A 16,503-nucleotide genomic window follows, 5' to 3' on the forward strand; every position below is an offset into this window, starting at 1 on the left:
TTTCTTAGTAATGAAAATCACAATTTCACAAATACTTTACTTTTATTATAATATATTTGTATATAATATATATTATATTATGTTATATTCTATTAATCTCAGGATATATATTATATTATTTTATATTAATATTAATCTCAGGATAAAGCGGTTCAGAAAATGATGAGTCACATACTGTTTTATAGCATCAAGACCACAAAAATCACGACTACTCCACGTCATCTTCAAAACATGAGTTGGGAGAACAAACCACCTCGTAAAGCACGGTAAGCAAGCCACCATCTTTTCCACCTTCAATATGGCGAGACAATATGGGCGTGGTTTCCTGTGTAAATTGAGCACATGCGCAGTCTCTTGCCCTTTAGATCAGCGTTTTTACGCTGATGGACGCCATGCACGTAAGGTAAGGTGTAGAGCAGTTTACTGGCCTAAGTGCAGTTTTATCACGCTACTGGGAGCTTATTTTAGGAATCAATTGAGCCAAAAACCCCAACAAATCTGTTAGTTTAATGCCAGGTTGAACACACCGTCGATCATTTAAGTTTGGGCACCTATTGCCCAACGGCTGTGTGCCATATGTGACTAGTTATCTTAGCATTAGCTTCGCGACGACCATCTGACTTTAAAAGTATGTGATCCATATTCTCTCCAATTGAGCCAAAACGCCAACAAATCTTAGTTTAATGCCAGGTTGAACACACCGTCGACCATTTAAGTTTGGGCACCTATTGCCCAACGGCTGTGTCCCGTATGTGACTAGTTATCTTAGCATTAACTTCGCGACGACCATCTGACTTTAAAAGTAAGTGATCCATATTCTCTCCATTATTGCGTCGTGTAGAAATACTTTTAATGTAATCAAACCAAGCTGAGACATCAACGGCTAGTTAGCTGGGTAAAGGCTCACTCAAAAATGACATCCAGAGGCACGATTTAGTTAGTTCCTGGCTCAATTGATTCCTAAAATAATTGTTTGGCAGCACCCAAATAGCTTGGTTAAATCGATGTTTCCTTGTTTAACATCAACACGCAGCTCTTCCTGTGTGTCGAGGACACTCGCAACCTTGAAGTTACAGGAAAGAAGACTGGGTCAGATGAAGGTAAAACTACTTCCCCCAAAAACTGCACCTTAGCCTATTTGGTGAATCTTCAGGCTTTATTTATAACTTTTGCCTCTTTTTTTGCATGCAACAGGTCCACGTCCAGACTGGAGGGTCAGGTGATCTTCCTCGCAAGTTGCCTGCTTGAAGATGATGCTTCTGTTGCATCATGTGGTGTCTCTGAATTCTGGCAGGGTAATGTATTTGTTTATTGTCGAATATCCAAACTATATAAAGCTTGAAACATAATCTTGTGTAACTCAATGTGATCTATTATGACATGTATTGCCAGGGTGAGATTTCATTGAAGTTGTGATTTACTTCTCGTAAAGTCCACAGCTCTCTGGCAAAGTGGGATGCCCTAAGGTAAGAAGGATCTTATTTTTAAAGATTAGAAATTTCATTTAATGTTAACATAAAAACTAATTGTACCAAAAAAACCGACTGCTCCAAAATCTACTGAAGCCAATATGTAATGTTATTACATATTGGCTTCAGTAGATTTTGGAGCAGTCGTTTTTTTTGGGGTACAATTAGTTTGTTAACATTAAATGAAATTTCTAATGCTAACTTAAACTACTGCTCAAAATCTACCTAAGCCAATAAATCAATATTTAATTATTGGCTTAGGTAGATTTTGGAGCAGTAGTTTTTATAAGTGTTTAAGGAAGAAAAAAAAACACAGAATAAAACACTTCCATTTCTGTGTTTTTTTTTTCTTTTTTTATACTTAGGCAAAAAAAACACTGACTTTTTAGCTTGATTTTGTTTTTTTCTCCTGTTTGCAGGTGGAGAAAAAAAAACTTAATATGATGCCTAAGTGTGCAAGAGTCAATGTTTTCTTGTTAATAAAAATTTTCTACTACTCATGTTACTTGCTTTTTGTGAAGAACCATACACCAAGAACTTTTTTTTTTCCACATTTATTGAGGTTTTGAAATAAGTTCACAAGTCATCCAGCAATTAAAAATGAAGTAGTGCAATTGTCCATCGGATAAATGGACAATCTTCTCCCCTCAGGTGGAATTCTGAAAAAAAAAATACTATTTTAGGCTTTTTTTGTCACCTGTTCCCAGTTGTCCTTGACTCCATCACCAGGTTTTCATCCCACTGCAAAAGGCAACAACATTAAATACAGGGGTGGGGGTGAAATCTGAACATACTAAACATACCCATCTGGTGGCTTGGTGTTCTTTTTGTCCACGGCAGTCCTCAGAGGCCCCTATCCAGTCTATTTTCCATGTCCTCCACCAACATCAAATAATCAGGATCTTGATCATTTGATTCAGATGTGGTGGGAGATATGGACAGGAGCCCTCAAGGACCAGAGTTGGGGGGGTTGTCTTGTCACCCTTAGCATTGATTTGGTAAACTTGGCTGGACCCTGAAGAGAAGCAAGATACAAAGAGTATTAGTACACATTACATGAAAACAATAAAATAATAACCTGAAAGACTTGGGTCCTACTTCTGCCTTGACTTGTCGATTTCACCTGCTTTGTCACCTCTTCCACCATCTCCGGGACTTTAAACCTACAAAACACCACAGCATGATTATTTAACCATTTTGATGCCCAAATAACTCATTAATTAACCCCCGAGTTGTTCCAGTCAATCATTTCAAACCCATTCTTTTTTTTTTAAATCAATAAATATAGTAAATAGCCCAACACTTGTATTTCCTCTTCTTACACGGAGGAAAAATTGTTATTTTACCCTATGTTTAAACTTGAGTCAAATATGACCCCTGCACTATTGTTGAATGAATGTCTCACTTAGTTTTGTCAAAAGCACATTTAAAACTAAAAATGAAAAGCTCCAAGCCCAGAGGTCTTCCTTTAAGAAAGTGAAGGGGAAAACAAGCCCAGGGTAAAAAGGAATAGTATTTTACGTACAATGGTACCGTTTATGCCTTACTCCTCCACTGATGGCATTTGTGTGGGTGCGAGTTATCCACACAGGTTCTTGCCATTAAAAAAATCAACACCAGAAAAGTGCATACCTGTCAACCTCTGCCGATAACTGCCCTTATAAATGATTATGATTTCCCCTTACAAACACCGTACGACTCGTACGGTGTTTGTAAGTTTTTTTTGGAGTTTGTAAGGGGAAATCATAATCATTTATAAGGGCAGTTATCGGCAGAGGTTGACAGGTATGAAAGTGTTTTCATTCGAAATGTGAATGTATAATGAAAAACAAGCCAATTGGGCAACGCATTGAATACTGAACGCTGAGATTTAATTATAACACGGATCGAGAAAATAGAAACTAGTATTTGAAAAACGACTCACTTTGCTGACAAACCACTCGTTATGGCGTCGACAATCTGCTCCTTTTTGGCCACATTCTTGAGGTTTCCCAGCAGTCTGTGCTCGTTGAGGAACTGAAACACACAATAGAATGATTTCTTTTTAAACATAAAGAGCTATAGGTAGCGCAATGTAGCCAATTTGTTTGCGCAATGTAGCCAATTTGTTTGCAAACATTTTGCTGTCTCCAACCGCGTTGGGCTACAGCACGCCAACGAAGCATGTTCCCATCAAAAAGCACTCTTAAAATGAGAACTGGGTCTTCTAAATCACCAAACGACAGCGTACCGAATACGCTGCATTGTCCTGGAAGAACTTTATCAGGTCTTTCTTCGGTAAATCGTCACTTCATAGCTGCTCGGCAGTCCACTCCCGTACTAGCTCGTCCGCCATTTTGAAGGCTATTTGAACTCTAACCTCGGCCACGCCTTTTAAAAATATAGACACAAGAAAATACATTATTTTGATAATAAAGTGTTTAGACTAATACACGTTATTATGAAAACAATGTATTTTTTGTGTCTATTTCTGTTTTGTTTTTTCGATTTATTTAGTTTATTTTATGCTGCAGGGCCTGCAGAACTGATTGTGAAGTTGTCCCAGTAGATTTCTGACCCTGGCAACAAACAATGGCTGAAATGTGATTGGTTAAATGCTTGGATATAAAAACAAAAATACCTGGAAGCAGTGCAACTCAGACAATTTGGAATTAATTAATAAGTATTTATGGACAAAATATAATTAACATCAGTCTGTGATTCAGATATTTTTTAGGCCAGCAGAGAAGGCCTTGTATGTATATATATATATATATATATATATATATATATATATATATATATATATATATATATATATATATATAAATGAGACATGTATTTGTTAAAAAAGGACCATGTATGTAAGTTTTTTTTTCTTTAAAAAAAGAACTTGAATAGTAAGTGTTTTGTTTCTTAATGATGAAAATCACAATTTCCTAAATACATTACCTTTATCGTATATATATATATATATATATATATATATATATATATATATATATATATATATATATATATATAGTATATGTATTTATCATACATACATGGTAAATATTTTTTGGGGGTAAAAAAAAGTAGACCATGTACACCGACACTTTTATTGGTTGAAAAAATGAAAATATATAGTAAGGCTTTTTTTCTTTAAAAAAAATTAACATCTATACCAAGATTTTTTTTCTTAAAAAAGACAGTGCATGGTAAGGATTTTATTTGTTTAAAAAAAGACCAACTATAGTAAATCTTTTGTTTCTTAATGATGAAAAATCACAATTTCATAAATACTTTACTTTATTTCAGTATACAAAATTAGAGTATGTACATCCACACCAAAGTGGTTTACAAAATCCATTAATTCATGTTGCTCTTAAAAATAGAATATATTTTGAAGTGACTGCATGTCAAAATCTCACAGATAATTCATCTTCAAGTCCTTTATCTTTTTTTCCTGTCCATAGGGATAAAGAAATAGAGTCCAAAATGCTCCGCATGTGTGAAAAAGTACTGGATGTTCCCTTTGTATACTTTTCCTCTCACGTCCATTGATGCAGAAGGAAAACGTATCAACTGTACCTTAAAACAAGTCCGCATATTTCTCTCTAGAGAGAAAGACAACCTCAACCTCTCCTCCCAGGTTAAAATCCACGGTTATGACTTTTTATTAGAAATATAATAAAATAGACTTTCCTCATCCGCATTGGCGGAATGGCTGGCTATTAACAAGAAAAAGGAACTAGCCGGCAGGACGGCGGTCTTCACATAAACTGTCATCCCTCCCCGCCCTCAACCAACTTGGGGTGCGGGAAAATGGATACTAAGGCGATGATAGTGAGACGAGAACAGAACACTTGAAGGTGGAATACACATGTCAAATGGGAAGACAGCGGTTTGCCTTCTGGATATTGTGGGCGTCCTCATTTGCAGACGTATCGCTCCACCATCCGCTCGCACTTCTTGCAGGTCACGTAGCAGCACCAGTGGTACTTGCAATGGCAACGTTCCACCAGCTTCTCCGTATACGGGTTGTAACCACGGCCGCAGCACATCAGGTCGCAGCTGTCGCTCCCGGCCGCCGTTTTGTTACACTGCCTGCAATCAGGATAGATGAAGTCAGAAGATTCACCTTCAAATGGATGATAAACCAGCATAAAAAGAACTACATTTTAACTGTTGTTCCACAGCAGCGGTATAGAGAGTATTTGTAATCCCAATGTGGTTTCAATCCACATTGACTAGTTAGAGCTCTTTTAGTAAATCCTCGATGAGTTAACTTTTCTTAACCATCCTCCGACGAGTCTTCGTGAGTTAGCTCAGTAGTCAGCACGTTCGACAACCAAGGTGAGCAGGCGGACCCAGAATCTTGGTGTCCACCTGCCTCTGACACCAAGATTCTGGGGGTGTTGTAAGCCCCACTAGGACATGAGATCTGATATTTGGAGTAGCACCTATAATTTTAGCAAAACAAACTTTTTACCACTTTATAGTGCACATTTTTCATTGAGTTTGTCCCACAAATATGTATATTTGTGCTGTCACACATTTCGAATTGTATTGGTGATTAATCACATGCAGGTCATAGGTAACTTCTGATTAATCTATTTGTTCATGTTTTAAATGCGGAAATGAGGATATATTTTACAATACACCTCAGGGTTATTTTGTTGCTGGTAACCTTTAACTCATTCACTGCCATTGACTTGAGCTCTCCTCGGGGTCAGCCATTAACACTCTGCCATCATAAAACCGATGCATAGAGTGAAAAGGGCAAATATAAGACAAGAGGCAGTCCTGTGTATTCAGCGCCTTTTACGGCAGGGCGCTTGACCGCCTTTTCCAGAGTACGAAACAAAGGCGACAAAAGACGACGCGAGAAAAATGAGGGCTCACGGGTGGGTCGGCGATAATTAAAAGGGCCACCGTGGGCTGTAACGGCCTCTCCGTTCGCACAAACTGCTGGATGAAATGTTTCAAAGGACGCCAATAGGTTAGTTGTCTTTTTTGACATAATAATATACAATAATATTCTGGCGTTACAAATTGTAAGCACTGCATGTGATTAATTGGAGAGCAGACTGGTTACAAACACTTGTTATACAGCATTGCAAAAACAACAGTTAAAATGTAGTTCTTACGCGAGTTTGTCATTAATTTGACAAAGCTTTTCCTGTTTTCATAACAGTAGAATTCAAGCAAACCACAGTCAGAACACATTCATATGAACAGCAACACAACAGGACTCTAAGATCATATCTTAACACCTTATTCATTTTTTTTTTACTTGGCTCGGGCTTCACTAGTAATTACTTGGCCATCCCGTCCTACAATGTCCACAAAACTTCTATTCCTTCCAGGATCAGGTGCAACAATGTAAACAGGAGGAGCATTCAAGTGTCAAGCCCGTTAAGTGGTGATTGGTGATTGAACGTTTGCAAAGTTTTCCTTCAATCCAAAGTGTTGTGGGCACGGGGGGCGTCTTCTCACCCCCTCACAATGTGGAGCGCCTCGTGATTTAGTGAAGGCATAATTGTTGCGTGCTCGCGTGGATACTATCAGACAGCAGAAATGACATCCAGCGAGTGTCCTGGACATGAAGCATGTCTGCTGTTTATCTGTGAAGTGGCTGAAAGATGACTGATATGACATTCATATGACTTCACGGAGTCCACACTGTAAAAAATAAAACTTCTTATTGTTCACGCCAACTAAAATATTGGGAATTTACTGGTGGCTCAGATTCAAGCGAAGTTGATTTGAGCAAAATATTAGAGATTGACTAACATTTAAAGGCCAGTTTACTCCAAATACTACATTCAAACTACTTATCCAGATGTCCAAATGATTTATAATGTTGAATTGTAAGGATTAACCTTATATCGAAGACTGACATTCACGACGAGGACAAAGAGTGTGGAAAGGGAAAAATAACTTCAGAACCATCCTGGGAAAGTCATGAAATATCGAGAAAAAGCATCTCAGCACGTAAACGATGAATAAAACATGACGACAAAACCCAACAGATTAGAGTAGGCGTACATTTGCGAGGAAAGGTGTCACAGCAGCACACTTGGCGCCTTCCTAACCGCTTTCAAAAGATAATGCTCATGTTCCATATTTTCCCCATGATACAGCTTAGCCAGATGCGTAAGACTCCCAGACAAAACGACTCCTCGCTTCCCGCTCAATTCTCACGCGCAGCGCGCAGCTTCGAGACGCAGCGAGCCAAAATGGTGTTGGCTCGCCTTTATCTACGGGAAACCTTTAAATGCTTCCAAAATCTGCGCGCGCTCCATTCACTTGATAACGGTCTCGCGGGCCCCGGCGCAAGTGCATTAGTCATTGTTTGAGATAAAAGCACAAGGATCTCAGTCACAGTGGCCTTCTTTAGCGACACATGCTCAGACAAGCCAGAGACAGAGTGCTCAGGTTGTTATCACTCAGTCTGCTAACTAAACTGTGCCACCGGGCAGGACACCACTTTCCTAAATCAACATCCTGGACCAGTTAACAGTCGAGATTGCTCACTTCCTATTTTCACCTGTGGGGTAGTTTTGTCACTCTTAAGAGCTCATTTTTTTCACACGGCGGCATAGTTTAGTTTGTGCCAACAGGGAATTCGAAATACTACTTTGAAAAAATTCCCAACGCAAAAAAAAAACCTACAAAAAAATCCTAAAGCAGCAATCAGGACCCAAAATAGTAGACTTTCAATGGTCAATACACTTTGCAAGGTACACAATATCCTCTAACCATTATAACATATTCGTCTACTGCCTTTGTGGTCAGTTTGCAGTTGTGTTATGGCTGTTGACTTTCCTGTTTTTTATTCTTTTGCAAAGCATTGGGAATCTGAAACTTGTGTGACACTTCCCGGCCACTGCAAAAAAAAAGGCCCAGAAAAACATGATTGAAAACACGTGCTACCTGAATATAAGTAGACTTGCCATCTGACGGTACATATCATCGTGGATTCTTTTTTTAAAAAAAAGGGGGAAACCCTGCAAGGAGGTGATATGCCAACATAGAAGAGGGAGGACAGGACAGATTAGGGTAGAAAAGGATGCAATTGGTTATAAAGCCATATTAAGATAAAACCACTGTAGGCATTGGTGAGTTGACATCCTAAACATGTATGGTAGAATCTGTACATCTGTATGTCACCATCTAATGCAGAATTGGAGATAATGACTACCACATAAGGTAAAAAAAGTTAGCCTCACCTGTCCTGCGTCCCAACTGAACCCTGTTTGTCATTCTTGGTGCAGAAGTCCGGGGAGCTCTGCAGATAGACCAGCTCGTTCTCCCTCACGGGCCTGATGTCAATGTCTTTGGGCACCAGTTGCTTTCGTGTCCCCATGGGTCTGTGAACCACTTTGGTGGCAGACAGATACTTTATTTTCAGGTCCATGGCGATCTCTTTTAAATCATGAAGGCCTCTCCAGCAGGTCCTGATTGAGCAGGAGCCGGAGACACCGTGACACTTGCACTTCATCACCACCGCCTCCCTCAGGACCTGTTGACGGAGAAGAAGCGAGCTTAGAGTGAACGGAATCTGCCGACGTCTCGGCGAGGTCGCGCTTGCCTGTCGCCCGACTTCGCTGTTGTGCAGGTGCATGAGTTTGTTGGCGTGGGAGCCCGCACGTTTCATCTTCATGGGAGCGTCGGCAAACTTGGAGCCCATCACCAAACCGTAGTGCAGGTTGTCGGCGCAGCCCCCCCAGCGATAACCGGGCTGCGGGATCTCGGCCGGGATGGGCCCGCACGAACACAGACGCAAATCTCCCGACGTGCACGCCCTGGCGATGGTGTGGCTGATGGTGGCGGCAGAGAGCGCGTAGACGAACGCCAACTCCCTGGTTCCTGGTCAAGCAAAGCAGGAAATCACACTTTTTCTATTGGCCCAGACCATTTGTTAACGATTAAAACTCTTTTTTTTCATTTGCAAGCTTCTCATTCAAATTGACATTTTATCTACACCGGTACTATTTTAGCGAGGGAGTCCAATCGCCCTCTTTAAATACCCATTATGCACCTCTTCTTGATTCAATATCAGTGTTTATGTGCAAGGGTGAACCTGACATCACACTTGTAAGATGAGTCATTTTTTTATTTGTTTCAACTTTACTTATCAAATACGTCTTTCAAGTTTTGTCTGTCCCTTTAACTTTTTTAATATTTTCACACAATATTAAAGGCATCTATCTGTATGTTAGAGATGTTCCGGAACCCATTGGGACAGATCACGTCATTTTCAGATGATTCGAATGGGGTAAAAAAAAAAAAGCTTTTTTTTTAAAATGTATTAATTTGTTTTTAAGCATTAACATATTAGTTGCCATAAACCGCGATAGACGTCCAATCCAGTCTGACTAGTGATCTTCAATCAATGCCAATTGAAATGCATTTGATGTCAATGGCAGTGAAAGAGTTAAGGGCTACAAATAATCCTTATATTGCAAAAAATGCAAATTCAGGACTATACTATAAAGTTACTTGAGTGAAACTAACTTTTTGTTTGTTTGTCCATGAGTTTGACAAACGTAAACAATGAATGGAGTTGCTTTTGGGTGACTAAATCATTTACGTGACATGGAGTACCTCGATCAAGGTCTGGACGATACTTGGGTGAATCGGTGGGAATTTCTATGGAGGAGCAGTTCCAGCGCATGTCAGCAAAGGTCTTTTGGCATGTTTTCTTGACTTCTCGGGCTGCTTGGATGATGGTTTGCATGAGTTCCATGTTGCTACGGCACAGTTGAGCTTGGGACGACACCAAGCCAGGCAACAGTTTACAATGTTGGGTCTGGTTGATGGGTAAGCTCTTGGGGGTGTGAGATATGGCTCTGTGGAGAGGAAGAAGAAAAAAAGAATCATTCCGGAAAATCAATTGAAAGAAATGAGTGAGCTCAATTCATTATATGCATTCATGATTTACTTTAACAATTACAATAATCCAGAGATATATTGCAAAAAAAAATATAGAGTATATTTTATGCTCTAAATTTAGATTTAGACTAGCGAGCAGAAAAGTCAAGAAAATCACATTCAGGAAATCTCCATTACTCACATTGGACTATTCTTTTTAATATGCGTTTATTAATGATAAACAGCTATTTGAACAGAACCATCTTTTCACTGAGAAAATCCACTCATCTAAAAAATGGTTGGAGAAAACCTATGAGACATTTTTGGCTCTGAAAGTTTCAAGTTGGAGTGCAGAACTGGCCATGATAAATGACCAAAAATATTGTTAAAAAATCATATATAATCTCTGATCCAGTTGGATCATATCTAGCATACTCTCCTCTCCGCTTCCATTTTGCGCAACGGGAGGGTTTGTCGTTTTTGGCCTCACTTTAGTGTTAATAGTCTATTTAAAAACTATTAAAACATATTGGACTATAATAGAAGCAATGAAGATTTTACAGGCAAGGGAGGCTCCATCTGATCTATGCTCGTGAGAAACAGGCAAAAAAAAACAGGCCTGTTTTGAATTATTGATTCCGTGTGTTATGTGCAATGATAAACTGCGACGGCAGAGCGAGCGCTCCTGGTCATGCACAGGTGTTTAGTATCGCATCTGCTTTGCTATACGACGCTGTGCATCATCAGGACTAAAATACATCATACTTTGTTTTAGACACAAGTCTCATTTTGGTAGGGCCGGTTCTAGGTTATCTAGACCAGTTTGTTAGCCAGATTAATGCCAACTAGATCTCACGTGGTCCAGAACGGTTTATTTTTGCCTTAAAAAGTTAACTTATTTGCCGCCATTGACGGCACTATACGTCCAATGCATTATGACCGAGAGGGGCGAATGAAGGTTTGTTCAATATAAAAGTCAAGAAGACTTGCAAAAAGAAAAAAAATCCCTCATTTTAAGACTAGTGTGCGGCAACTGCAACTGTTTGGCCTTTTTAAAATAGATATAATGAAATATAACACAACTCCAGGAATACAAAGTGTACACTGTGTTGCAGCAGGAAATTAAACAAACATAAATGGATGGTTGAGAACCTTCAGTCTTGGTGGGAAGCTATTAAGGAATTTCTTGGTCTTATACTTAATGCTGCAAAGGATCTTTCCAGGGGAACGGAGGAAAATTAAATATTACTAATGAACATTTTAAAAAATGGCTTTAGAAATTAATAAACCCTAAGATTATAGATTTTACCTTTACTTAGGTGGCATTTGTAATAGGTATTGTATGTCCCACAGACTAATTGTTACAGTAAATAATAATAATATTTAAAACTATAGTTCTTTTGTGGTTTTTTTTTAGTAGTAGTTTATAAAACTGATCTTTTCCGAGATTAAAAACATGAGTGTTTCATTTTTTCTGTGAAATGTTGAACAATACTGTTTATTTCAAATTCCTGCATCTTTATGGGATTGTCCGTGAAAAGACATCAAATGTGTAACGCATCATTTTTGCATGACACAAACTCAATGAACGTTAATCTATTGGCCAAAAATCGCGATGACACTACACCAACTTGACAACAACCTCGTAAAACGGCATTTTGGTATGTTTCAAATCTATTCAACAATCAGTTACACGCCCACAACCATAATCCCCCCCCTAAAACATCTCTCAAATACCCTTTGTCTATGTATCTTTGATGTGTAAACAGAATCCAGTACTGAAGTATATTGTTTTTCATCATGGAGACAAAACTTGTAAACATTGTCGTTGTTTTTCAAGGTCGCAGAAAAGCTGTCATTTTCTGCATGACCTTTTGGCAAAATGCGGAGAACTGCGTATCCGCCCCAACTATCAACTTTGCTTGCATTGCTATTACTGTCCTATAAAAAGATTTCCAAATTCATATCAGAAGTATGCACACACTAATTCATTCATTTTCCATAGCGCTTCTGCTCATACAAGGCCACACATTTTCAGGCCAGCTATCTTTGCTTTTCCAAGGTTATTACTGTTCCCTCGATGGCAAAGTTGAGATCAGATTGCTTAAAAGTGAACCTCGCCGTCTCTGTTGACTGAAGCCGCATCAAAGTTATTAAAGACGTTTCCGTCGGTAGCCGGAGGAACTGCCCGTTAATCTCCTATCCGCACAAGCGTTCCCCTCATCGGGAGCGACTCGGAGAATACCGTGGCCCACTTCAAAGCCGCCGAGGGCCCTTGGTGCTATAAAACACCCCAGCACGCGTAAAACCGTCACACGCCGTGGCGTATTTGCATGACGTCGCAGGAACTGACGGGTTGTAAAGCGGCGGAAATTGAAGAAAGGGAAACTTACAGCCATTTGATGCCAGAGCAGACCTGAGACAGCAGCAGAGCGGCCAGCACAGTCAGAGGCAGAACGTGGGAGCACCTCCTCATGGTTGAACAAGAACTGGGGTTTAGATGTGGACCCAAAAAAGACAAAGATATAAACAGAGATTTAGTATCTGAAGCTTATTTTCGGCTTTCTTTGGAACTCAAACTTCATTGATGTAAAAAAGAATGGCGGATACATGTAATAGTTTTTGGAGTGGGGAGTTCTAGGAAGTGACCCCCACCCCATAAAAATGGATTAGGTTTCACCATCAACACCCTCATACTTTGCGCACGAGTAATCAATCTGTAGATGTACACACAAACCATGAATTTGCACTGAAAGTATTTCCTTTTGGGCATTGATTTTTTTGGGGGGTGTATGTAACAAAGCGTGTTTTGGTTTTGGTAGGTCATAATTTGGCGTGCATGAGTAGGTCTGTAGAAAGAGGTGTCCAAGTGACCTTGTGACGGGCAACCTGGCAGTAGGCCAGAGCTGACACCTCGCCAGCAAGCAGTCCTAATTTTATTCTCAGTTCGAAGTTCATATTTTGCTTCTATAGTTTAGGGAAGGGAGATTGTCCAGATTTTATAATCCAGAGAGCAGGTTCATAAATTGAGTATCTGATGGGTAAATATATGTGCTGAAGTAAAAGTATTGTAGAGTCTGGAAGATGAATAAACAGGGAAAAACTAATATTGAAACTGGTTTTTATTATCACATTAATGTAGTTTTAAATAGAGATGACCCGCATCCGATCCCGTGATTGGAAATCGGATCCGATCGCGTAATTTTCAGAGGGTCAAAAATGGATTTAAAAAAAGATTGGGTTTTTAAAAATGTATTAATATCTATGTTGAAGTATTAAATAATTGGCTGCCACTAACGGTGATAGATGTACAATCTAGGAGACAGTGATTGAACGAACGCGCGAAACAAGATCACTCAATGCCAGCCTTTACAATTGAAACAAATTTTATATCTAGAACTGTCGACAACCGTAAAAGACTTAAGGGCAACAAACAACAAAATTTAGGTGTATTTTTTTTAAAGACACATACAGTACTATACTATATATTTTTCATTTACACTTGAAATAAAATAAAACTTGCAGAACAAAGAGAACATATAATTGAGGAAAATCCCAATCAACTCCTTTTCTCACATTGTCCTATGATTATTTAAGTTTATAATGAGAAATGACCAGTATTAAAGGCATTTGTTCACCACCTTATTTTGTACAGCACAAGTAATTAATATTGTTGCTAAAAACCCTCTTCAATGAGTTTAATGTTGGACAGCTTTGTTCAAATTGGGGTAAAGAATCCATTTGGATGTCCTATTTCGGGATGGATTCGCATGCAAAAAGATGCCATGGCGACATCCCTAGTTTTAACATTGAAAAAGCCAGTCAGTGTGCCAGTCTCCTCCATTATTTGCTCACATCTTCTCAGTCTGCATTTCAGCCTGGTGTTATTGCCACTTGACTAAACGTGCAAAAACATTGGACGCCCAGTGGGAGCAGTAACATCTGATAGTACTGCCAGAACATCAACAGATAGTCATCTTTTACAAGTGTCGCGTTAAAATACACAGGTAAGAAAGAGATAATGGGCCTATAATCCTGATTGGCACTGGCTCAAGTGAAAATGGAGTAAAAATGCCTGATAAGATTAATGCCTGGCTGGAAAATTTTAAATTAAAAAAATACATTAAAAACTTGTGTTTTAAACCATCTCCACTTGCGTTAATTCTCCTGAAGTGCCCATTTTGGTACATTTCTTTAAAATGCCTTAACTATTTCAACAAACTGTTTTTTTTTTTCAACTTAGTTGAGGTCAAACTTCACACATCATTCTGAATTTCTTTTTTTTTTTATTCGCACTTTTTTTTCAACTTAATTGAGGTCAAACTGCACACATCATTCTGACATTTAATATATTTTTAAATTTGCACACTTTCTGTCTATTCAACTTAGTTGAGGTCAAACTTCACACATCATTCTGAAATTATTATTTTTTTAAATTTGCATTCTTTTTTTTCAACTTAATTGAGGTGAAACTGCACACATCATTCTGAAATTTTATATATTTTTAAATTTGCACTTTCTGTTTCTTCAACTTAGTTGAAGTCAAACTGCACACATCATTCTGAAATTGTATATATATATTTTTTTTAATTTGCACCTTACCCTTTTTGTTGCGGCGACCCGCTTGTCGCCTCCAAACAACCAATATTGGGCAAAAAAAAAACTAAGAAGTTCCAAATATCCTCCAAATAAAAAAAGGAATGCGCTGTGGGTCTTTCAGCCGGACTGGTGAACAAAATCCAGGAGAGGAAGTAAAAATAAATCCAGACAGGTACACATGGTGAGTGTAGTGAGTTCCTCGAGGGGAGCCTAAGAGAGAGAGAGACCAAAGTCGGACTGGACTGAGCCCGAGAAGGCGCACTCACACTCAAAAGTACTCCAGCCCACTTTTGATGTGGTTGCTGATGTCACACCTGCATTAGCATGAGAAAGCGCACAGCCGTGACCTGACCCGGGTGGGGGTGTTTTTGGGGTGTGTGTGTGTGGGTGGGTGTGGGATTACTAGTCGCATCCATCCATCAGACTCTTGGATGCAGTACGCCACCATTGGGAAAAAGCATGTGTACTACTCCTCATTCTCTTAACTGCAAAAATTCAAATATCATTGCATGAATAAAAGACTGATTCCAATCTCAATGTACTTTTGGGATCAGTGAAATTCACTCATGCATTGAATAGGTATTCATTAAGTTTTATAAAGTGGAAAAGTTGAAAAAAACTCACATTTGGGTGGCAGTGGGTGCAGGTTTTCATTCCAATTGAACAAAATAGCTTTTGCAAGTGTAATCAGTTGATTAAAGTCAGGTGCTACTTATTTTAGAAGACACATCATTGGTTAAACTGTTGGCACTGGATCGGTTGGAACAAAGACCAGGACCCATTCTGCGGAATCGGCTTGGCACCCCTTTGGCCCTGGTCTGTTTAGGTAAACTAGCGCCATCTAGTGTTAAAGTTGAGCAGTGCAACAGAACATAGCCAGAATTGAAGCTACTTGCACAGGCCATATTCAATGATATTTGCATCCAAAAAAAGTGGGCAGCGGGCCGTAGTTTGGGCAGCACTGTTGTAGGCAGATGTGTTTTACATTGCAGTCAACTGTGAATGGGCACAGATTGTGACATGTGTGGGTGTTGTGGCGCTTTCAGAAAGACTTTACACTCAGCCTCTTCATTCCTGAACTGAGGTCAACCCGCAAAGCCTTTGATTTGATTTTTTTTTCCTCTCATTCATCTCACCTTCTGAGTAACACAACAAGGGATGAAAACTTTGGAGAGACATGAGCTACATAAGACATTGGAGTGGAGAATTGTTCATGTGCACATTAGGTCAAAGCTTATTTAATGATGTTGAAAAAAAAAGGACAAAATGTGTCAGAATAACCCAGAATTTGACAATATTAAAAATCTGGTTTAGTCAACCATGTCATAGGGATAGTCCATGTCCAATTTGAAAGAGATCTGGGTATTTCTATACATTTTTTTATGTAAAGGAATATCTTCAATACAAAAGAATGACTTGAAAATAGCATTCACGGGATTTGGGGCAGCTGAATAGAGCTCTAGTAAAACATCTGACGATACATTTACATATCTGTATTATCTTTGGGAAAGGCAGCTTTTGTGTTGGATATCAATCAATTTTGACTGCTCCGACTTCATGAAGTATCTAGTTTGGCGAGGTCACTAGAATTGAT

The 16,503-nt window shown here is 39.0% G+C and overlaps 1 protein-coding gene and 2 long non-coding RNA genes across 8 annotated transcripts; 1 reads left to right on the forward strand and 2 right to left on the reverse strand.

Moving 5' to 3' along the window:
• The first annotated feature begins 299 nt into the window (after positions 1 to 299).
• Positions 300 to 1,969, forward strand: LOC144067909 (uncharacterized). Its single transcript, XR_013298065.1, has 4 exons — positions 300 to 403; positions 1,034 to 1,100; positions 1,195 to 1,466; positions 1,889 to 1,969. It is a non-coding gene; the product is annotated as an uncharacterized LOC144067909 (long non-coding RNA).
• A 38-nt stretch (positions 1,970 to 2,007) lies between these two features.
• LOC144067908 (uncharacterized) lies at positions 2,008 to 3,813 on the reverse strand. Its single transcript, XR_013298064.1, has 6 exons — positions 3,700 to 3,813; positions 3,394 to 3,485; positions 2,568 to 2,632; positions 2,273 to 2,484; positions 2,167 to 2,210; positions 2,008 to 2,128 (listed from the first exon to the last, which is right to left on the reverse strand). It is a non-coding gene; the product is annotated as an uncharacterized LOC144067908 (long non-coding RNA).
• A 908-nt stretch (positions 3,814 to 4,721) lies between these two features.
• On the reverse strand, positions 4,722 to 15,615 carry wnt11 (wingless-type MMTV integration site family, member 11). 6 transcript variants are annotated; one of them, XM_077593028.1, is made up of 8 exons: positions 15,534 to 15,604; positions 15,224 to 15,394; positions 14,913 to 15,119; positions 12,704 to 12,799; positions 10,044 to 10,288; positions 9,028 to 9,305; positions 8,666 to 8,958; positions 4,722 to 5,537 (listed from the first exon to the last, which is right to left on the reverse strand). In XM_077593028.1, exons 4-8 carry the CDS (start codon positions 12,784 to 12,786, stop codon positions 5,363 to 5,365), a joined length of 1,074 nt encoding a protein of 357 aa, XP_077449154.1. In that variant the 5' UTR covers positions 12,787 to 12,799; positions 14,913 to 15,119; positions 15,224 to 15,394; positions 15,534 to 15,604; the 3' UTR covers positions 4,722 to 5,362. The 6 variants fall into 6 exon arrangements, with proteins under 6 accessions (XP_077449154.1, XP_077449149.1, XP_077449151.1 ...); XM_077593023.1 differs by lacking the exon at positions 15,224 to 15,394 and having other exon boundaries at positions 15,534 to 15,614; XM_077593025.1 differs by lacking the exon at positions 15,534 to 15,604 and having other exon boundaries at positions 15,224 to 15,522.
• Between the last annotated feature and the right edge of the window lie 888 nt (positions 15,616 to 16,503).

The sequence above is a fragment of the Stigmatopora argus genome, chromosome 22, assembly GCF_051989625.1.
Source record: "Stigmatopora argus isolate UIUO_Sarg chromosome 22, RoL_Sarg_1.0, whole genome shotgun sequence".
Lineage (NCBI taxonomy): Eukaryota > Metazoa > Chordata > Actinopteri > Syngnathiformes > Syngnathidae > Stigmatopora > Stigmatopora argus.

What these genes read in the sequence shown, in the direction of transcription:
- wnt11 (XM_077593023.1), bottom strand. An exon ending in ACAGCGAAGTCGGGCGACAG is followed by an intron (nt 8,959 to 9,027) that starts GCAAGCGCGACC and finishes CTCCGTCAACAG; the next exon opens with GTCCTGAGGGAGGCGGTGGT. An exon ending in TCAGTTGGGACGCAGGACAG is followed by an intron (nt 5,538 to 8,665) that starts GTGAGGCTAACT and finishes TCCTGATTGCAG; the next exon opens with GCAGTGTAACAAAACGGCGG.